Here is a 23,589-nt window from a genome sequence, read left to right on the forward strand (position 1 = left end):
TTTGGAATGAGGCTGTAACATGACAAAATGTAGAAAAAGTGAAGCGCTGTGAATACTTTCCGGATGCACTGTAGAATGTAGTATTCTGGTGTTGAACCATTCTATAACTGTATTTATAATGTAGTATTCTGGTGTTAAACCATTCTATAACTGTATTTATAATGTAGTATTCTGGTGTTAAACCATTCTATAACTGTAGCTAAGAATGTACAGAAGGACGAACTTCCTTATATGGAAACTGTCTGCCCTCCCCCAAGCTCTGCTGCGCTGGTTACTTGCTAGCAATGCCTTGTAAGGGAACGCCACATTTGTTTCCAGTGTCTCCAGACGCCACCATCAGGAACCAAAATCAGTGTTGGAGTTCCTGATTGAATAGGATGGGATAATGTGCCAATTAACGTTAATTAATGTCAGTATTGTATGGGACAGTGCCGCCAGGTGGACAAGTGAAAGCAGCACAGCCAAAGTCATCTTTTCCTCTTGAGACAGCACACGTTATTTTGAACGGAATGGATTGCTTTTCTGCTACCACATTTAATTCATAATTTACCGATGCGCTTTTATAAATTGATATCAAGACAAACATATTGCAGGCATGTTGGCAGTCAAGTCTAAAATAGATGCACAGCAGTGCTGCCTAGCAGGCCCTGTGCAGACGGCGGCAGCTGAATAGTATAAAAACCTTGCTTGGCGGTGCAGTGTGTATGTGAAAGGCGGTTAAAGAGACAACCCTCCCTGCTGTGCAGAGGATTTCTGCAGGAGAATGACTGAATAAGCTCTGCTTTCACAGGTCAGGGACGCTCACGCTGAAGAATCAGCACTCATGTTTTTCCTGCTGTAAGCGCTTTTCCCAATGAAAGCAGATTGGATGACAACAGAGCCTTTTTTTGCTGGAGGCTCAAGCCTGCGTATTCTGCTGATATGCCTGTTCCCCAAAACCACAACATGGAGCTTAGCAAAGAGTTCAATTATACAAGAACTACGGCTCTTTCAGCTCCATCTATCAGGCAGGAGAAAAGCTTTTTCCTGATGTCTTGTCAGTTAATAGAACATCAATACAAATGGGCTCATCTTCCACCAGCCCACAGCCATTTGACCGCCCAGACAAGTTAGATCATTTGCACAACATGGAAGATGTTGTGTCACACTTCTGACAGCTGCCGCTAACTGGCCCAGGCATCTGTCGTTTGTAGCGCTTTAATTAGTGTTTCAAGTAAAGTATTTATAAATCACACTCATGCCCAAGGTTCTGGCTGCCCATCTAAGGAAACGCCAATTCATTCAATTTGACGTTTGTGCAGATTGTACGAGGGCAAACATCTGCTTCGAGGTTGAGTTGAGAAGAGTTTTGGCCTGTTGGATATCCTGTTAATGACAAGACCTGGAGGGGTCGACGGCTTCCTTGTCTTCAAAGGAATGAGGATGTTGCACTTCCTGGCCCAGCTGAGCACCAATAAGGTGGCTTCATAATACACCCATCAACATTAGTTGATGTCAACAAGGTTAAGTTAAAGAAAATATTGGACATTCACAATACCCTTTTTAAAAGAGAGGAGAAATATAACCTTGGGGGACAGGCTACTGTTCTTTAAAGCTATGGAATACATAGAATACACACAAACACATACATAAATATATATATACACACACACATATATATATATACACACACACATACGTACATATATACACATAAATTTATATACACATATATACAAATATGAATATATGTATTATATATTCTATGCACTGCTATGTATATATATGTGTGTGTGTATATGTATGTGTGTGTATATGTATATATGTGTGTGTATATATGTATTGTGTGTGTGTGTATATATGTAAATAAATAATCACACAATACTACAATATTACCATTGACAAGTACACTGATGATCCAAAGCAACCAAAGAAAAAGCACCAGCTATCTTTTAATCTGCTGTTACAGCATGTCTAGTTATTTGCCCACTAAAAACAAGCGAGCCAGTGTTCCATGACGTTCACCACGGACCCAAGGAAATGGTGGCAGCAAGGCCAGTCAGACGACACACCCACTTCCCCCTGCCGGCCTTTATGCGACTTTATATAAAGCATTCCTGAGTGTTAGCCAGGCCTGGTGTGTTTACCCAGCAGTGGCTCTCTCTGGCTGTTGGAGCCATGCTGACGCTTCAGGGATGGTGAGGATAGTAGGGTGAAGGGTGAAATGGCCACCATCAGAATAGTCAATCTGACCAGGCTAATGGCAGAAGAAGCAGCAGAGACGTCGTATTTATGTATGTGCATTTACTCTGTGACTTGAAATGTAGTCTACAGAGTGGAATAAAATTCTGAGTGTGTAAATACAGTAAAGTCTTGTTATATCGATATCTGTTAAAACAAATTACTACTTATTACGATACTATTTTCATTTCCCGGCAAATTTCTAGTCTTTTATGATATAATTAGCTCCGTTAGTACAATACACGGTTATTATGATAATCCGGTTACTAGGATGCCCTTTTCATCTCCCGCCAGCCAATTTGGTCTGCTTATATCGATACAAAAGCAGCTTAAATCAATCTTTGCTTAAGGATTTCAATACCAAAAAAGAACACGGCGAACGGCTGCTTCCAGTCAACTTTATTTTTCACACTTCCACCACCAGAGTGCAGCACACACAGCGGAAAACACCCGTCCCTCGCGCCTACCCCTCCGGGTGGCAACACCTTCCCTATCGATAGTTCCGGGGTGAATTATGTCCCGGTAACCGGTAATCACTACAGCGTAAGTTTATTTTTATTTACTGTAGTACAAAATGTATTGTAGTACAAAAGCATGCTAGATACGCAATCCATGAACTCAAGGAGAAAATTACATGCCATATCAAAGATCCGCCCACTTTTAATGCAGTTCGGCGCAGGATCGGATATATGGATAGTCCGGTTATATCTGTATTTTTTCCGACTCCGGAGAATATCGATATAACGAGACTTTACTGTAATGGGAACATCCTGAATGATTGGTATGTTAGAGATGCAGGATTTGGAATGGAGGGCGTAGGACATAAACTGGTTTACTATCGGTATTAACTGGCATCAGTCTAACAGTACAAAAATCTACGAATGGTGACACCTCCTCAATATTATTATTATTATCAATATTATTATGACTAGATCTCAGTGCTGCCTTTGGTACCGTCCATCGCTCTATTCAACTGGAACGCCTTCAGACGCATATTGGTGTTACTGGTCCGCTACTCTCTTGGCTTACATCTTATCTTGGGCATCGGACGCATTGTGTCGTTTGTGATGGTGTGACTTCTGAGTATTCAGTGTCACTTGTGGAGTCCCACAAGGATCAGTGCTTGGCCCTCTTCTGTTCAATATTTACATGTTGCCGCTTGCCGACATCATTGGGAAGCATACGATTTGCTTTCACTGTTATGCCAACGACACTCAGCTTATATGTGCCATTAAAGCTAACTGACCCACGGGACTGCTCTAATCTGGAGGTGTGCCTCATTTATATCACTGGATGTCCTGGAACTTTTTACTCCGATAAAACAGATGTTGATGACTGGCCCTGCTTAACAATGGCCTGTTTAAGGACACTCTGAGCTTTGACCCAAAGTGAAAGTAACACCACACCACCTCCAACACCATACCTGTTAATGTTAGAGCTGCTACCTCAGTAGAAATGCTCAAGTCCCGACTCAAGACTTATTTTTACACTTTAGCATTTAGTTCATAGTATTCCTGGCCTGTGTTATTGCCGCTGAAGGTGGCTTTCCATTTGCGGGGGGAAGTTCATCTCTCACTGCGCTGTGGAGGAGGCAGGCCTCCATCCTGGAGGAGGTCTATCACCTCTGATGACAAAGTAGAGTCCCCTCCAGAATGACCTCCTTTTAGAACCATGAACACCTCAATATGTAACCAATCAACTGGACCGTTGATGTATTTTACAATATTTACAGAAAGTATACATACACTATTGTCATGAGGTTGATATTTAAGGATGACGAAATGTGACACAAAGCAGATCACATTTGAGGGCTTTTGGGTATAAATGCCACATGAAATGTTGGCGTTCATGAAACACAGCGCTGGCACTGTCAATTCCCAGCAGTCAAGGAAATGAAGCAGGGGAAAAAATGTTTCCTTTTGCTTTGAACAATGTCAGCACTGTTCCGTCACATTATCAGCAGAACTTTAAGAATCCATGAAATGCATACAAGACAAACAACGTCCAAAACGTGGAGCCGGAATCGAAGCAACATGTGCAATCACAAACTCCACTTAGTGGATGCACAAATGAAGAAAAAAGCAATAAGTCATCTGAAAGAGGAACATGAAGTTTGTGTATTGGCATGCTCTCTGCATGGTCGCATCTGAGTTATCCGAGGTCTGCGTTTGACCCCGGTGTACCGTACCAGTGCTCACACTCCGTGATGATCAACACGCTGTGTGTAGTTTGGAAACCTTTGCACACACCCGACCAAAAATAGTATTAAAATGTGACACATGTATTTATTACTACCTACAAAATGGCTCACAAGAAATGATTTTGCCTAGGAAAAGTACACATCATTGCTTGTACATGTACTGTCTGGAAATACTACTACTAATATACTCCTAAAATACATTTATTTGACGCATGACAGAGCACTCTGTGTCTACAGGACTAAAACCTGAGCCAATGCTTCAGTGTTTAGTGGGCACGATAGCGGACGGCAAGCCAGGCTCAGCTTTTACGTCTTCATTATTTCTGTGAGCGACAATAAAACACATGCATACCATTTTCAAAAGAAGGGGAAATAAATACCGTCTCTTTGTTGGGCAGGAGCTCCTTCCGGATCCTGAAGAAGTTTTTGCCGAACTGTCTCAAGCCTTTAATGAAGCGCTTCTGCAGATTTACAGGGAAAAGAGAAGAAAAAAAACAGAGTTACTATCCAAGATCCGGCAAACATGATCGGAAAGCTGTATATCTACAAGAGTAAGACAACATTTCAACAGCAGGGTCAACATGCGATGGCAAAGCGAGAGGAAATGACAAGTAGGGCAAGAGAGACGCAGAGATTGAAGCGTCTTCTATGGGGGGCAGATGTCAAACTGACACACGGGAGGACATGCTGTTCACTAATATCAAGTTCAAAGGCAAGATCTGAACCCCCCCCCTCCCAAAAAAGGTAGTCTCTACCGTTGTTTATTTGTGTGCGAAATGGGAAACACTCCCGAACAAAAGTGAAAGTTGAACAGCAGCACAACACAATGAGAACAACTCAACTATTTGAGCAAATGAACGAGAAGAAACACATAAATACAATCGATCTAGCCTTTCTCCTTTAAGAGCCGCAGACTGCAAGCCGTAAAAAGCCGAAGCTGGAAAAATAACCAAAAGATTTACTTTTTGTTCCACAGGAAAGCTCGAGTCCGTGTTCCACCAAGTAACTCCAGAGAAAAGGAGGCTAAAGTCCTTGCCAAGAACTGGACTAGGCTCTCCATCCACCACGGGTGACAAGCAAATCGGAGGTAAATCCACAATGCCTCAAATGGTTCATAGCTGTTTGTCCTCGGTTTTTTACAAGCAGGGAATAGCTTGTCACTCTCCTTCTTCCACTACAAAGGGGAAGGCTTTACATGTGATCTTTCTGCTAGAGAGCCTCTGGTTTGCAGCGGGAGGGAAATCCTGGAGTGGAGTCTGGTGGGTCCTGTTTGGGTCAGGATTCCAGCAAGTACACACGCCGCTGACACTTTCATTTCTCCAACAGCACACCCGAATAGCCCGGCTACAGAAGCTTTATGCTTGATGCTGGCACTAACAGGCGGTAATGTACAAGTAGGAGAGCAACCGGAGAGGAGAGGCAGGCTGACGTGTGAAGTGTGGAGAAAGGTCTTGGACGTGGAGGAAGGAGGCAAGGCAGGAGGAAAACCAGACACAGAATCTCTGTGAAGGGTCAGGAGTGGATTTTCCATGCAGTGAAATGTACTTGTGTCACAGAGGTTTGTTTGGATACCCGGATGGAGTAGAAGTCAGCTTGGATTTACAAAAGTGATTGTGACAAAAGGCTTATGTTTCAGCAAAGTAAAAAATAAGAGCAAGGAAGTAGCAGAACATGTGAAAGTAAACGCCAAGGTTCCAAAAAAGCATGGTGCAGACGCGAGTGGGCACGGAGATTGATTTGCAATCATCGGAAAGAAGGTGTAGTGTTTGATTAGCCAGCAGATGGAGCAGTCTCCAACCGAAAGGCTCAGCACAGGCGCCTCCAACCAAGCATGTGGCCAGCCTTGGTGAGTCAGTCTGTCCGACATCCATACATAAATCCCATCACAATCACACGGCTGCTGACACGCTAAGTAGTAAACTCGAGAAAGAAGGGGATGCACTAACATCTTATTTTATATTTTATCTTAGCCGTGAGGTTCAGTTGACTTTCTGTCTGCCCTAATTATGTCACCTTAATTATGTTCCCAACTATATCATTTTCAATCTGTCATGTCCCCCTCCTTTCCCTGCTCTTCCCTTCGGTTTTCATTCTCTTGCTGCCCCCCCCCCCCCCACGTCGGCTCCAGTTTAAGGCTCCATTTCAGCTGCCTGGGCTCGCTGCTCTTCAGCCCAGCTAATAAATCATCCACCAATCTGCTCTCTGAATCGCTCTGCCCCTGCTCCTATTGCTCCAGCCCGCCGTTGCTAGGCAACACACCGGCAGAGGAGGGGTCAGAAGAGTCCAAGCGAGTAAGCAGGGGGAGGGAGAGGAGGAGGGAGTGTAAAGCTGGGAGCGCTACCAAATGGCCGTCCGCTGTGCAGAAACAGGCCTCTCTGTCGGGAGCGTGTTCCAGAGAGCTGCCACTTTTGGCCCGCCCCAAGTTTCTCCTCTCTATTGTCAAGTGGAGAGGCAACTGAAAAACCTGAATAGGTCTTTGTTGCCATGCGCACTTCCTGCTTAACAGTTCATTGCAGAAAGTGGGAAAACTGGTTTTGATCATTGCAATTATGATGACTTGATGCGATACATCATTCCTGCTACATGTTGTTCTCCAAGAACACTGGTTCACTGGTACAATGGTTCATTGGTACAAGGCAGCCAGGCAGCCAGGCAGCCAGGGGGCGGTGGAGAACTGCCACAGAAAACCAAGGAACACTTTTGTCTCGAATGTTCTTGGCTAGGACAAGACAGGAGGAAATCGAAGGGTAGCCGTTTGAGACTATAATTTACTTTTTATAAAACACAATAGAGGCTGCACGGCGGGGTTTTCTCCGGGTACTCCGGTTTCCTCCCACATCCCAAAAACATGCTAGGTTAATTGGCCACTCCAAATTGTCCATAGGTATGACTGTGGGTGGGAATGGTTGTTTGTCTATATGTGCCCTGTGATTAGCTGGCGTACCCCGCCTCTCGCTCAAAGACAGCTGGGATAGGCTCCAGCGAGCTTGCAAAGAATGTTTTGATTGATGTACCTGGACCCGGGAAATCCAGGCGCTACGATGACTCAAAGGTGCCACTGTACTGTGATTAGTATAGCATACAGTGAAGAAAATAAGTATTTGAACACCCTGCTATTTTGCTATTTCTCCCACTTAGAAATCATGGAGGGGTCTGAAATTTTCATCGTAGGTGCATGTCCACTGTGAGAGAGATAAACTAAAAAGAAAAATCCAGAAATCACAATGCATGATTTTTTAACAATTTATTTGTGTGATACAGCTGCAAATAAGTATTTGAACACCTGTGTATCATCTAGAATTCTGACCCTGAAAGACCTGTTAGTCTGCCCATTAGAAGTCCACCTGCACTCCATGTATCATCCTGAATCAGATGCACCTGTTTGAGGTCGTTAGCTGCATAAAGACACCTGTCCACCCCATACAATCAGTAAGACTTTAACTTGTAACATGGCGAAGACCAAAGAGCTGTCCAAAGACACCAGAGACAAAATTGTACACCTCCACAAGGCTGGAAAGGGCTACGGAGCAATTACCAAGCAGCTTGGTGAAAAAAGGTCCACTGTTGGAGCTATCATTAGAAAATGGAAGAAGCTAAACATGACGGTCAATCTCAATCGGAGTGGAGCCCCATGCAAGATATCACCTCGTGGGGTCTCAATGATTCTAAGAAAGGTGAGGAATCAGCCCAGAACTACACGACAGGACTTGGTCAATGACCTGAAAAGAGCTGGGACCACCGTTTCCAAGGTTACTGTAGGTAATACACTAAGACGTCATGATGTGAAATCATGCATGGCACGAAAGGTTCCCCTGCTTAAACCAGCACATGTCAAGGCCCGTCTTAAGTTTGCATATGACCATTTGGATGATACAGAGGAGTCATGGGAGAAAGTTTTATGGTCAGATGAGACCAAAATAGAACTTTTTGGTCATAATTCCAATAAGCGTGTTTGGAGGAAGAAGAATGAAGAGTACAATCCGAAGAACACCATCCCTACTGTGAAGCATGGGGGTGGTAGCATCATGCTTTGGGGGTGTTTTTCTGCACATGGGACAGGACGAGTGCACTGCATTAAAGAGAGGATGACTGGGGCCGTGTATTGTGAGATTTTGGGGAACAACCTCCTTCCCTCTGTCAGAGCATTGAAGATGGGTCGTGGCTGGGTCTTCCAACACGACAACGACCCGAAGCACACAGCCAGGAAAACCAAGGAGTGGCTCCGTAAGAAGCATATCAAGGTTCTAGCATGGCCCAGCCAGTCTCCAGACCTGAACCCAATCGAAAATCTTTGGAGGGAGCTCAAACTCCGTGTTTCTCAGCGACAGCCCAGAAACCTGACTGATCTAGAGAAGATCTGTGTGGAGGAGTGGGCCAAGATCCCTCCTGCAGTGTGTGCAAACCTGGTGAAAAACTACAGGAAACGTTTGACCTCTGTAATAGCAAACAAAGGCTACTGTACCAAATATTAACATTCATTTTCTCAGGTGTTCAAATACTTATTAGCAGCTGTATCACACAAATAAATTGTTAAAAAATCATGCATTGTGATTTCTGGATTTTTCTTTTTAGTTTATCTCTCTCACAGTGGACATGCACCTACGATGAAAATTTCAGACCCCTCCATGATTTCTAAGTGGGAGAAATAGCAAAATAGCAGGGTGTTCAAATACTTATTTTCTTCACTGTATGTGTGTATATGTACGTATATATATATATATATATATATATATATATATATATATATATATATATATCGCTGTGGCTGGTATAAATATTTGGAGGGTTTAAAGGAAGTTCGGGATTATGTGTCACCAGCTGCCGGCTAAGAGACCAAGGCGGAGTGGAGGGGGCCAATACAAGTGAAAGTGGGAGGAGGGAAGGGTGACAAGTGACCCTGCAGACAGGCCAATTCTGTCACTGCAGCAGCACCAACTGTCACATTTACTCACATATTTCATAAGGATGGAAAGCGGAGGCGAAGAAGAGCAGGCGGCGATAATGAATCTCAACCTGGAGGATAGGGGACGGGGGGAGGCGCGTCGGGTGATAAATAAGCAGAGGGCGAGCTGTGGGTTGGGGTGACATTGACACTTGTCCCCCAAGGCCATGAGGCAGAAAAGGCACAACTGGTGAGAGCATCCCTGGGATCTGTTTCCGACAACAGCAGGTTGTGTACACTGCAGAGGCAAATGTCACCACAGACAACACACCGGCAGGTGATCATCAACATCCCATATTAGCACATTCCCATGGCCTGGGGTGGGCAGGCATAACATGTACACTGAACAAAAGGAGGCCAGATGTCAGGATACCAGTGATACCAAAGTGGGGAAATTGAAATAGGAATAGTTGTTCCCCTCCTACCCGCCATTTTCTGCTTCCACTCCTTGAACCGCTGTGGCAAAACATATGTCTAAATTCAAACGGAGGATAGCATTCTTCAGCCAGTCACTTCCCCGACTCCCACGCCAAAGATTTCTTCTGTTGGTGATAAACCGGCCGCAGCTGCTTTTGAGGATTTGGAGGAGGTGAAAAGTGTATTCTCTGTCTGGCCAAGAGCACCGCTTTAATTTGCTCTCAACAGCGCCCTCCACAGGCATGAATCAGCAGTGTCATCTATGCAGCATTGGTAACAACCTGAACTAATTATTTCTCCTGGACAGTACGTGTACGCAGGCAATGACACGGCTTGTTTCTCTTACCACTTCATCCTCCGACCAGCACTTCTCTATCAGTTTTGGTACGGGTTTCTTCACCAGGCGCTGGAGAGCTTTGCCTGCATCGTAGCTGCTCTCGTGAAGCTGGGGGCAGAGATTCAAGAAAATCAGGAAAATGTTAGTACAAAATGTATTCAATTACCCTTAAATTATGCAATAAACATTTTTATTAGGTTAAAACCTAAATCTGGACAAAATCATCAAAAGAGTTTTCTCTTAACACTGCGTGTACTTTGGATTATTATTATTACTTTATAATCCCATACACAGTGGTATGAAAAGGTTTGGTCATTTCCATGTTCCAGTGTGTGCATTTTATTGAGCAGGTATGTTATACATGACAAGTGTCCATCAAAGAGCAGATTCTTAATTGTACACCTCAGCTCCAGCACGATAGGACAGGCTGAGAAGCAACAACACAGTGACAAAGGCAACCACAGTGCCGCTTTCAGCCTGCTGTCTTAATAAATGGGCTGAAAAACACGACTGTTGGGCGCTTTCTCTGAAGGGCTTTTGGAATTGCAAATCGGGACAGAAAGGTTGCAAGACAATGACCAGCCTGCTGTATTAATGTCTCCGTTTATGAGTTGGAATATAAATGCCCTGTTTATGACTATGCTCATCTCCTCTGTGTGGCTTTACAGCTCTCATCGTAGCTGATGTTTTCTTTAAGAAGCCCCTGAGGGAGAGTTTATTACAGTCGGACGCTCCACTGGCTCAGAGGCTTCTTACTACTCCTCATCGAAAGGAGGAATTTAACAAGTAGATTGTAATTCAAATCAGCACATTCCCCGCTTCACTGCTATGCGCAGCACGATGTTCACAATGATGTCCTTACAGTGTTAAGTGCGTTTAATGTAGTGTCATCTCGAGAGGCTGCTAGACATCCATCCTCTGTTGAGCCTCCATCACACATCCCTGCAAAGGCGGCCATGCTCCTGTGGAGGCAACACAGAAGCGACGTCAATATTACAACCAACCACAGATGTGTGAAGTCATAACTTAACCCACTTTACTTTTTTACTTTCACTTTTCCAGAATGAAAATGGCCAAGAGCTACTCATGTTGGTAACATTTATTGTCATGGCTTACTTCCAGCCATGACAAGGTCTGCGCGCTAACCACTCAACTGCCGTGCAGCTTTTTTCATTTAAAAAAGTTAATTTTGTTGGAGTTATATTCAAAACAAAAAAGGACAAGTCCAAATTATAAATGTCACCTGCATCATGGCAAATTAACAATAGCAAAACAAAGTATTGTGATTTTGGCAATTTATGGGAACATCCTACGTATCCTACTCACTTAAAAGGTACGCAAGTATACAAGCTCATCAGAAGACAGATAGAATTCACTGGACAAAAAGTAAAAAATAATGTTATTGAAATATAATAATAACGTGATTCATTTCCAGTTGTCTTGCCACTTCAATGTCAAAACAGACTTCACAATTGCCTTCCTGAACAGAAATGCGTGTCACTGTTTGAATAGAAGCTTTTCAAAAGAGGTGACAGCTTAAAGGCTCCTGGTTGGGCTGCTGAGGCAACGCTTTGGGGCGAATGCATTCAGTGTAGTTCGTCTGTGTGGTTGTTTTCTTCGCTCTGTCGACGCTTCTTATTCTACTTGCTCATCGTGGTCACCCTCCTTCGCTCTGTCAACGCTTCTTATTCTACTTGCTCATCGTGGTCACCCTCCTTCGCTCTGTCAACGCTTCTTATTCTACTTGCTCATCGTGGTCACCCTCCCCGTAATGCCGCTCCAGCTAGGCTTCTTTATTCTGTTTATCTAGCCATCCATTTTCTATGCTGCTAATCCTCACTAGGGTGGGGGATGCCGGAGCCTATCCCAGCTGACTTTGGGCGAGAGGCGAGAGATTACAGCCAGGAGATGGGAAGACCTGGGTTGGAATCTCCGCTTGGGCATCTCCGTGTGGAGTTTGCATGTTAGCTCTATTGGCCACTCCAAATTGTCCATAGGTATGAATGTGGGTGTGAATGGTTGTTTGTCTATATGTGCCCTATGATTGGCTGGCCACCAGTCCCGGGTGTACCCCACCTTTACTCCAAGACATCTGGGAGAGGCTCCAGCATACGGACAAGGATAAGCAGCATAGAAATGGATGGATGATTCATGTGAAACCTAAAACAAACATGAGTTTGAGTGATGAGACCAAGTTCTTCTCACCTTGCGGCTCTGAGGTACATGAGAAGGTCACAGTCATTGACCCCCGGCATCCAGACCAGCTCCTCATTCTCCGTCACGGCCTGCCCACCAGAGGAGGGGAAAGGCTGCAGCTCTGGGAGTTTGGCCTAATTAGGCCCAGGAGAAGGAGCGGGACAGATGGTGTCAGACTACAAATAGCATGCAGGCTTGGAAGAAAATATCCGCTTGCCAACTTGTCATTGGCTTTTCACTTTGTGCCCGTGTAGGGGCAGCGGTGGGAGAGAAGCAGCACTTTGCTTCGTGATGCATCTGATTAGCTTGTATGTGCGGTCATACCACAGATCAACTCTGAGTTGATGCAATGATTCATTATGTTTGGCAGTAGTTGGATCAAAGAAGCGACGCGCATAAGGGCTAACAAGAATAGGACATGCACCGACATTGGAGCTGCTGAAATGCTGTGGTGACTTACTTGGTGGCTGGGGCCCACCCGGATTTCCCCCTGAGTGCTGTTTAGCCGCCTGAGGAGAAGCAGAGAGAGCAGATTGAAACAACATATCTACTTGGAAGCATTTCCCAGTCAGCTAAAGGGAACCAGCAGGCATTGTACTTTTTCAATCAGCTCAAAGAGTCTGTGCATGGGTTGTGTTTTATTCTGGAACATCTCAAATGCTCCAACACAATCAGTAGGATGGAGCATATTTGTAGGCTTCATACACGCAACGCGGCGGTAAAACAGACCCATTGAACAGGAATGGAGGGAGATCTACAAGGGCCTCTGCTGGTGCAAATGTCGGTAGTCATGGCAACTGCACTTTAATAATAGTGTTCCAAATCTCCAGCTGCAGTGGATTAAAGAAGATGACAAGACGCTCCTTTCAAAAGCCTTTCCCTTTGGTTGCCAAGGTAACAGCGCTGATTTTCATTGGGGCAGCCCAAAATGCGTCAGTGTGATTTTACAGTGTCTCTTTGCAGATAAACATTGCATTAACATAATCACTATTCATTCATTCATTCATTTTCTACCGCTTTTTCCTCACGAGGGTCGCGGGGGTGCTGGAGCCTATCCCAGCTGTCTTCGGGCGAGAGGCGGGGTACACCCTGGACTGGTCGCCAGCCAATCACAGGGCACATATAGACAAACAACCATTCACACTCACATTCATACCTATGGACAATTTGGAGTCACCAATTAACCTAGCATGTTTTTGGAATGTGGGAGGAAACCGGAGTACCCGGAGAAAACCCACGCGTGCACGGGGAGAACATGCAAACTCCACACAGAAATGGCCGAGGGTGGGAATTGAACCCTGGTCCCCTAGCTGTATAATCACTATTCATTTCATTCAATTTGTTAAACAAGAATTAATAAAATGCAATTCATAGGGCCTGATTGGCTTGCGACCAGTCCAGGGTGTACCCCGCCTCTCGCCTGAAGACAGCTGGGATAGGCTCCAGCACCCCCCCCCGCGACCCTCGTGAGGATAAGCGGTAGAAAATGGTAATGGTTTTATTTCATTTGAACATACATCTGATTCCAATTGAGTGCATCCCATAATCAGTTCACAGTTCCACATGTCCAAAAGGAGTAGGAAGAAGCAAAGCTTATTAAATCCCACCCCTCCATCTGGTACTTTTACAATCAGTAACTGTTACATTTCTTCACTTCCTGCTTTCCATAATACAGTTTAAGGTTTTTTTTGTTTTTTTTAATAATGCACCTCGTACCGAAGTAGGAGGTGATATGACCATCCAATGACATAATGGGTACCATAGTAAGTGTCAATATAGTGATATATATAGCACATCATGTCTGGTTCAAGACTCTTCATCCTTGTATTTAGCAAACATCAACTGCTTGTATTGTTTCTTGAATTGGCTCATCGTTGTGCATTTAGTCAGGGAGGTGACCAAGGCCCCGATGGTCACTCTGTCAGAGCTCCAGTGTTCCTCTGTGGAGAGAGGAGAGCCTTCCAGAAGGACAACCATCTCTGCAGCAATCCACCAATCAGGCCTGTATGGTGGAGTGGCCAGACGAAAGCCACTCCTTAGTAAAAGGAACATGGCAGCCCGTCTGGAATTTGCCAAAAAGCACCTGAATGACACTCAGACCATGAGAAACAAAATTCTCTGGTCTGATGAGACAAAGATTGAACTCTTTGGTGTGAATGCCAGGCGCCATGTTTGGAGGAAACCAGGCACTGCTCATCACCAGGCCAATACCATCCTTACAGTGAAGCATGGTGGTGGCAGCATCATGCTGTGGGGATGTTTTTCAGCAGCAGGAACTGGCAGACTAGTCAGGATAGAAGGAAAAATGAATGCAGCAATATATAGAGATATCCTGGATGAAAACCTGCTCCAGAGCGCTCTTGACCTCAGTAGACTGGTCATGTACCTTGACCATATAGACAGTAGACATTAGCACACAGCCAAGATCTCAAAAGATTGGCTTCAGAACCACTCCGTGAATGTCCTGGAGTGGCCCAGCCAGAGTCCAGACTTGAATCCGATCGAACATCTCTGGAGAGATCTGAAAATGGCTGTGCACAGACGTCTCCCATCCAACCTGATGGAGCTTGAGACTTATTGCAAAGAAGAATGGGCAAAACTGCCTAAAGATAGGTGTGCTAAACTTGTGGGATCATATTCAAAAAGACTTGAGGCTGTAATTGCTGCCAAAGGTGGATCAACAAAGTATTAAGCAAAGGCTGTGAATACTTATGTAAATGTGATTTTTTTGTTTTCTATTTTTAATAAATTCAAAACATGTCAAAAAAACCCTTTTTCACATTGTCATAATGGAGTCTTTTGTGTAGAATTTTGAGGTAAGAGATTAATTTAATTCAGTTTGGAATGAGGCTGTAACATGACAAAATGTAGAAAAAGTGAAGCGCTGTGAATACTTTCCGGATGCACTGTATATTTGCTGGTGCGTGTCCTTTCTGCTGTTACCAAACAGCAACAACATTTTAGTTTTACGTAGGTTCAAGGATAATCTATTATCATCAAACCATCTTTTTAGTGTGACCATTTGTTCCCTGACCTTTCTAATGATTGTGTCTGTACTCAGAACAAAAAGCAGTGGTATCAAAATGAATGAATGTATGAATGAATTCAAAGGGCCTCACGCAGAGGTCTGTCCGGGACCAGGTCTGTCCGGGACTCCTTCAGCGCAATGCAGTTCCCAGGACACAGAATCACTTGCGTTGGTGACTCAGCCCTGTCATGTTATGAACATGAATATGAATATGAATACACTGTGTAGCTCCAGCGGTGTTTGAATGTGTCTTTGTTACAACACGTGCCTCTTACAGTAACAGTAACCCTCCATGAAGCCAAAACAACTGCAAGTGCCGGCATTTGGATAAACAAGGTGAGAAACACTCCTGAATCTGAGATATAACCGAGTATGAAGTATGGCAAGAGAACATGTTTCACTCATAAAACTTAGAGGATGAGATGCCTTCTTTAGAGAATTTGGATGTGAGAGTACGCAGTTTGACGGCGTTCTAGCAAGACTAGCACGGCTTCAAGGTAGCATATAGCAGGGCTCCAAGTGAGAGCAGTATTTACAGTTTCACAGTTTTCACACTTGGAACTGAACTATGTGAGTTGGAACTGTGCTTGCCCGTGTGTGTGCGTGTGTGTGTGTGTTACACTTTCCCTACAATGCACCATTTTTTTGTGTGGTATGCAAGAGCTGCCTTTATGCTTGGGCTTCCTCGTGTGTTTCTCCTTCCTCTCACGATGCACTTGTGCCACCTAGTGGCCGTATTTATGGCAGTAAAATTGCTCTCAAGCCATGGGCCACCATGGGTGAGGAGTTGCATCATCATTTGATTTAGCTTATCCCTAAAAAAAAAAAAAAAAAAAAAAAAACCTTGAAAGACAAACACACTGTTCTGCTCAGGTGTTCGGACTCAAAAGAATATATACCTCCATCTTTGGTACAGACTGAGTTCAAGGCGCACACAGGAAGTCACATATTTGACACTACCACAGAGGTTTGGGCACCCCTGATCATTTTCAAGATGTTCCTTCTGATTATATTCTAAATACCTTAAATGTGTATTTTCATTCGTTTAACCCAGGGGTCGGAAACCCAAAATGTTGAAAGAGCCATATTGGACCAAAAAAACAAAAATGTCTGAAGCCGCAAAAAATTAAAAGCCTTTTATATGCCTTATAATGATATATTAGCTATATTAACCTACTATCAAAATGACTAAGTTGGCTACAAATACATAATGAGCCATCATGATTAAATGTTTATTTTCCCTGCAGCGCATCGTGTAAGGAATGACGCACCTCAAGTTTAACTTCATTACAATATAAATGAATTATGTTTCATTGTTTTGATGAAATTAAAGAAATGCAATGAAGAAATCCCATTTTTATTTTGAGGAGTCGAAAAACCAACAACAAAACGGAACGTGCATAACGTGCCCCTTATCTGGGCAACAAACAGAGTGCAATAAAATGCATTTATAAAAATAAAACAGATGCCTATTGAAAAGGCAAAGTATACAAAATCAAATGAATGCAGTTTAAGTTGGATTTCTGTGCAAATACCGAAGCAGGTCAGTGCAAGGGTAAAACGCAGCAGCTGTCCCCTTCTCTTTTGACACGCAACCAACGTAGCTATCCTCGGACCCGAGCAACAAAACACAATAAGCTGCCGGTTTGGTTACAACAGCCACTTGCCTTGTATTTAATATTTACTCTACACATTTTTACAGCATTGGAAAACATTAAGAATGTTTGTATCATGTTTGTCCTCCAACAGAAACTATATTAAAACAAAAAAAAAACATTTCTCTCACCCATCTTTTTCCATTTTCAAACATTTTTCAAAAAGCTCCAGGAAGCCACTGGGGCGGCGCTAAAGAGCTGCTCCCCCGAAGTAACCATTTTTTTGCTTTAAAATGTTTGATTTAGTCCACTAATACGTACAATTTGCTTAAATTTAATTAATGTATTTTTTTTTTACTAAGAATGGGTTGTATTCAGCCATGAAACAGTGGTCATTTATTAATTATTAAATAACTTTTGAAAAACAATGATGGAATTACGCACACTGCGAGGCGTTGTGCTAGTCTGCCAGATATAGTTTTTCATGTTAGCTGCTACAACAATAATACCGTTGTAGCTTGGTTAATATACAAGTTAGTTATGTAAACAGAACACAGTTGGGTTTTTTGTGAAGGCTTTCATCAAAATAGGTACTTCCCATGATGTCTGCTGTTAGCTAGCTCATATTAACTCGTTTTCTCAGGCTAGAATGTACAGAAGAGAGAAATAAATATGTTCATGTTTCACATAAGGCTTGTGATTGATGGGCAAAAAGCCGTAATGTCTGCAGGTGGGCAATTACCAATACAGACCTAATGGAGACTACAATGACAATGATTAGCAAGCCAGGCCCTTACTGAGTTTGGCAGGACGATGTAAGAATGGGAAACCGGTGCACCGGAAAAAGAAAGCATCCGGGGACTACCGTGACTTAGGTAGATGTGATGTCGGTAGATTCTGAGTGCATAGAGAAGAGATGGAATATAAAAGTAACTCAGAGGTGAAGCTCATACTGTGCAGGTATATTCTTGATCATCATATTGTTGTCACACCAATATGAACTAGAGTGGCAAACCTTAGCTGAACAATCCTAATTAGGATGAGCACTTTGACAGTCCAAACATTTGATACAGCACAAACCCAGACAAACAGAATACATATTTAATAGCTCCAAAACTACAGCAGCAAAAACCACATCATTAACAGCACAATCCAGGACAAACCACAGACTACTTTGGAGAAAATGATGGGCTGGGTTCCCTCAGCTTGACCTACACAATTGTTATTAATTCATATACTATACAAGCAAAGCACAAATAACAGACTAGTACTAGTAATAGCATTTCATTTGTGCTGCCTATTATAGTCTAATTGTGTAAGTACACAGGAAGCAATGGAACATTAGCTGGAACATTAGAGTTACATTCATTTTTATGGACAAAAAGGATGCCTAGTGTGAACCACATGTCCAGACTAACGACAGTGGATTAGTTAGAAACCCGAACACGGCACGAGACGAGCAAATCCCTGCGTGTGTGTAATCCCGGGTAGCCCCGCCCCTTTATCAATTTCAACCAATAGCGACGCGATTGTGTGGCACACTGACATATAATTGCATCGCAGTCAAAACAAGAGTCGACTCGGCGGTATTTAAAAATATTTGGAGCGGTGTGGGTGGAAGTGTGGAAGTGCAGCCGACTCGGCTCTGCTGCTGCCACCGAGCGCCATGCCATCCGACTAGAAACAGGGAGCTGCAAAATGGAGCCACGTTAGCCATGTTACGGTCGTACAAGACGTCTACGACTACAATATTAGCTTGAAATGCGCGCACACGGCATAATATAATAAGTGGCCCACACAAAGGCAAAACAAATAAAGAGGTAGCGACATTAGCGCTGCAGCTAGTGGCGGCTCCAGTGCGCACACCTTACCTCCGCGGGCTGAACAAGTCGTCCATGTCGGCCATGGAGACCTCTTTGCCGGGTGACAGTGCGCGGTGTGCAACGCTCCCCTCTCCCACCTATGTGTGCAGGTGCTCAAAATGGAGAGGCATTCGTTCACTGGGTTTGTCTGTGACCTCAGCCTCCCGAGCACGCCGTGCACAGCGCCGCCAGCTCGCCTCGCTGTTTACCGGGGACGACACTGAGCATGTGCCGCGACCTCGCATAGACGCGCGCGGCCAACCAGAGGCGCGGACGCACGCACGAGACAGAAATCACAGACACCCCCCACCACCACCACCACCACCACCACCACCACACACACACACACACACACACACACTCAGCCGAACCCGCCCCCCAGTGTGTCTATGCCATAATAAACACCGGCGCAATTGCGAAGGCTGCAGACATGCCGCTTTGAATACCAAGCATGCTGAGCAGAGGGGGCGGGGTGGGTGAACAGGGCTCCCATCAAGGGGGCTCCTATCTGGAAGCAACATGTGAGAGGCACCAAAAAAAACTCAACTATGCTATACAAATATATCAATGGTACTGTGTTCCATTGTTGTGACTGTAATTGTGTAAGAGAACCTCTCTTGCTCAGCCGCTGCACACAAAAGGGTGAATGTTTGTCAAAATACGAACATATGGAATAGTGTATTTCTGACAAATATGCTACATGGGTATGCTGTTATTATAGGAAAACTGCATTTATTCTGGAATCGGGTTAGCTAGCTAGTATCAATGCGCCAAGGAAAGAAGTTTGGGTAGTGTTTTAATCCTCCAAATAGGGCGAGATACTGCAACTATGACATGTTATCATCAGTGTACGTGTTAATGCATGATCACAGCATGGATATATAACCATACAACGTTGCCAGAGGTTTACTTTTAGACGGCTTCATAGTAGAAATAGGTGTATCCCAATGACAGCATTGTAAGCTAGCTGAAATTATCTGGTTTTCTGCTGTTATACACAGAAAAGGGGAAGAAATATGTGTTCCTGTTTCACATAAGGATTGGGAATTATGGGCAACATTACATTGTAAAGCAGTGTTTGGTAATGTAATGGTAATGGTTTTATTTCATTTGAACATGCATCAGATTCCAATTGAGTGCATCCCATAATCAGTTCCCAGTTCCACATGTCCAAAAGGAGTAGGAAGAAGCAAAGCTTATTAAATCCTACCCCTCCATCTGATACTTTTACAATCGGTAACTGTAACATTTGTTCACTTCCTGCTTTCCAGAGTACAGTTTAAGGTTTTGTTTTTTTTTAACAATGCACCTCGTACAGAAGTAAGAGGTGATATGACCATCCAATGACATAATGGGTACCATAGTAAGTGTCAATATAGTGATATATATAGCACATCATGACTGGTTCAAGACTCTTCATCCTTGTATTTAGCAAACATCAACTGCTTGTATTGTTTCTTGAATTGGCTCATCGTTGTGCATTGTTTGAGGTCCTTACTCAATCCATTCCATAGTTTGATTCCACATACTGAAATGCTATGGCTTTTTAACGTAGTCCTAGCATAGAAGTGTTTCAAATGTACTTCTTCTCTGAGATCATATTTTTCCTCTCTTGTAGAGAAGTATTGGATGACATTTTTAGCTAATTGGTTGTTTTTAGCCTTAGGAGACCAGGGTTCAATTCCACCCTCGGCCATCTCTGTGTGGAGTTTGCATGTTCTCCTCGTGCATGCGTGGGTTTTCTCCGGGTACTCCGGTTTCCTCCAACATTCCAAAAACATGCTAGGTTAATTGGCGACTCCAAATTGTCCATAGGTATGAATGTGAGTGTGAATGGTTGTTTGTCTATATGTGCCCTGTGATTGGCTGGCGACCAGTCCAGGGTGTACCCCGCCTCTCGCCCGAAGACAGCTGGGATAGGCTCCAGCACCCCCGCGACCCTCGTGAGGAAAAAGTGGTAGAAAATGAATGAATGAATGAAGATGGACTATATCAGCAAGTTGAAGTATTTGTGATTTTAGAAATAAGGAGTTAGTATGTTCTCTGTAGGCGGCATTATGAATTATCCTTACTGACCTTTTTTGCAGTACATTTAGCGAGCGAAGATTGTTTTTATAGTTATTACCCCATATTTCCACACAATAAGTAAGATATGGTAGAACCAGAGAGCAATAAAGAGGGTGGAGTTATTTCTGATTGAGAACAAATTTTGCTTTGTATATTTGTAATATGAGGTTTCCAGCTCATATATTCATCTATTGTGATCCCCAGAAATGTATTTTCGTTCACCCTTTCAATGTCCACACCGTCTATTTGTAACATTGTAAAAAAAAAGTGCAGTTCCCCTTGTTAATAATGCGATAACATCAAATTGTACTTTGAAATCCAAAACAGTAACACTTCTGCATCAATCAGTGTCTTGGAACCTGCTGAAAAACAGCATGGATGCCAAGTCAGGCCCGATGGTTTTTAAATCTTTACCTGTTTTAAAAGCCAAACAAGCAAACCATCACTGACTTTCAATTCAACTAATCTCACACAGAGAAAAAGCAGCTTCAAAATATATTGAGTGGGACCACTTCGACTGTTGGCCATTGTCCTGTTTGTTTACATCTACCAGTACAATCTATCTATAGCATTTTATGACACATACTGGTTTAAATGATAAATCCGATCTATTAGCACAATTTCACAGTTCACATTGCATTTGGATTCCGCTTACTATCATGGCGCCAAAACCTGCATACTATGCAAGTGGAAGCCGAGTAACCAGTCTTTCTAGCTTGTGACCTGGGATCCAACGGAAATCTGAACCATCAACCTCCTGACTGCAAGGCCACCATGCAGCCTCTCCGAGCTGATACGTATCATTTAATGCAAATTAAATTGTCCATGGTCATCATCCATATTCTTTTACTTTCTTTATCCATTATAAAGGAGTAAACAGCATTTCAGGGTGGAGACAAACTGACAGAAGATAGATCTGCTTACCTGGTCTCTGGGTTATATCCAAGGATATAGAAAAAGGAGTCAATGTGGGCTTTGAACTCCCTGGCAGCAAAAATGTCGGAGAAATGTGATATGTTGCATTTCCCCCTGTAGGAGAGCAGACAAACAGACAATCAGACACCAGTAGTTTACCAAGTGGATCCTTAGTGGGAAGTCAAATTCCCACTGACTTCCATCATAGATGTGCCAAATACAGGAAAAGTAAACTACAAGTACAGTAAAGTCTTATTATATCGATATTCTCGGGAGTTGGAAAAAATACCGATATAACCGGACTATCCATATATCCGATCCTGCGCCGAACTGCATTAAAAGTGGGCGGATCTTTGATATGGCATGTAATTTTCTCCTTGAGTTCATGGATTGCGTATCTAGCATGCTTTTGTACTACAATACATTTTGTACTACAGTAAATAAAAATAAACTTACGCTGTAGTGATTACCGGTTACCGGGACATAATTCACCCCGGAACTATGGATAGGGAAGGTGTTGCCACCCGGAGGGGTAGGCGCGAGGGACGGGTGTTTTCCGCTGTGTGTGCTGCACTCTGGTGGTGGAAGTGTGAAAAATAAAGTTGACTGGAAGCAGCCGTTCGCCGTGTTCTTTTTTGGTATTGAAATCCTTAAGCAAAGATTGATTTAAGCTGCTTTTGTATCGATATAAGCAGACCAAATTGGCTGGCGGGAGATGAAAAGGGCATCCTAGTACCGGATTATCATAATAACCGTGTATCGTACTAACGGAGCTAATTATATCATAAAAGACTAGAAATTTGCCGGGAAATGAAAATAGTATCGTAATAAGTAGTAATTCGTTTTAACCGATATCGATATAACGAGACTTTACTGTATGTACAAAATGTGCAGTGGGTACCACTTACGGTGGCAAAAAGGTAAAGGACACACAGTAAAGCATCAGTCACTTGATGAACGTCTTGATAGGACTACCTCCAACACCTCATCGTTGGGCTCTAGGCTCTATAACAATAACAGACATCACAGCCCCTCTCCTGCACAGACAGCTGATTTGCATCCCATGAAAAGAATTAAATGGCACTAAGGAGAGCTGCAGCCTGATTACGTCCCACCGGAAAGCCTGAAGGAAAAGTCAAATCTGTGGAGAAGTTGCAGTCAGTGGTATCTGGAAGACCGTGCTGCTTACTGATGGTGTTGCTTAAAGTGCTCATGTCACCCTAACATGTTATTTTCACCATGGAAAATAACACACAAAATACAGTTTTGGTACACTTTGTCACTGAAACAGTCTCTGACAGGGAGGAGGGAGTGAAGTTTCCTAAGAACATACCCACCCGGAAATGCCAATGGAGTACAGGATATGAAATAGAATGCATTTTTTGTTGATTTTCTTAGCTGAGTAAACCTGTTCACATTTCCAAGACGCTGTTTCCTGTGTCCGTTTGTTCGGTCTTGTGTTCGACACATTTGGAGGACACTTGTTTTGACACTGCGCCACAGACACGTTTAGGAGTGAATGTGTATTACTGGAGGATGCTTCGACCATCAGCTGTCCCGACTCTATCCTAGACCCAGACCAGGGAAAACACCAGCACTAATCAAACCAGCACAAATCCACACTTTTTTCTACTCACAATCTTCTAGGGATCTTAGAATAATGTGGATTTTCACGCCAATTGGCGAGCTCAACAGAGAGTGCTGACACTCATCTTGTATCCTGCATTCAATCTGTGATGTGTCATTGTCAGCACGTAAATACATCATACCTGTTTTCTCTTACAGCAAACTCATCACAACACAATATCAG

General features: G+C 43.5%; 1 protein-coding gene across 6 annotated transcripts in view; it reads right to left on the reverse strand.

The window, feature by feature from the left end:
• Positions 1 to 23,589, reverse strand: part of rerea (arginine-glutamic acid dipeptide (RE) repeats a) — a 138,492-nt gene that overhangs the window by 13,618 nt on the left and 101,285 nt on the right. For 3 of the 6 annotated variants that reach the window (XM_058085132.2, XM_058085131.2, XM_058085134.2), the window contains exons 6-11: positions 21,789 to 21,893; positions 12,773 to 12,821; positions 12,322 to 12,446; positions 10,979 to 11,078; positions 10,126 to 10,224; positions 4,801 to 4,881 (exon numbers count right to left, since the gene is read on the reverse strand). In XM_058085132.2, the coding sequence (XP_057941115.2) occupies positions 4,801 to 4,881; positions 10,126 to 10,224; positions 10,979 to 11,078; positions 12,322 to 12,446; positions 12,773 to 12,821; positions 21,789 to 21,893 (559 nt within the window). Of the gene's footprint in view, positions 1 to 4,800; positions 4,882 to 10,125; positions 10,225 to 10,978; positions 11,079 to 12,321; positions 12,447 to 12,772; positions 12,822 to 18,806; positions 19,025 to 21,788; positions 21,894 to 23,589 lie in introns of those variants that run through there. The other 3 variants (XM_058085136.2, XM_058085137.2, XM_058085135.2) reach the window with 2 other exon arrangements.

The sequence above is a fragment of the Doryrhamphus excisus genome, linkage group LG17 (genome assembly GCF_037039965.1).
Source record: "Doryrhamphus excisus strain RoL-2023G ecotype Guam linkage group LG17, RoL_Dexc_Guam_v1.1, whole genome shotgun sequence".
Taxonomy (NCBI): Eukaryota; Metazoa; Chordata; class Actinopteri; order Syngnathiformes; family Syngnathidae; genus Doryrhamphus; species Doryrhamphus excisus.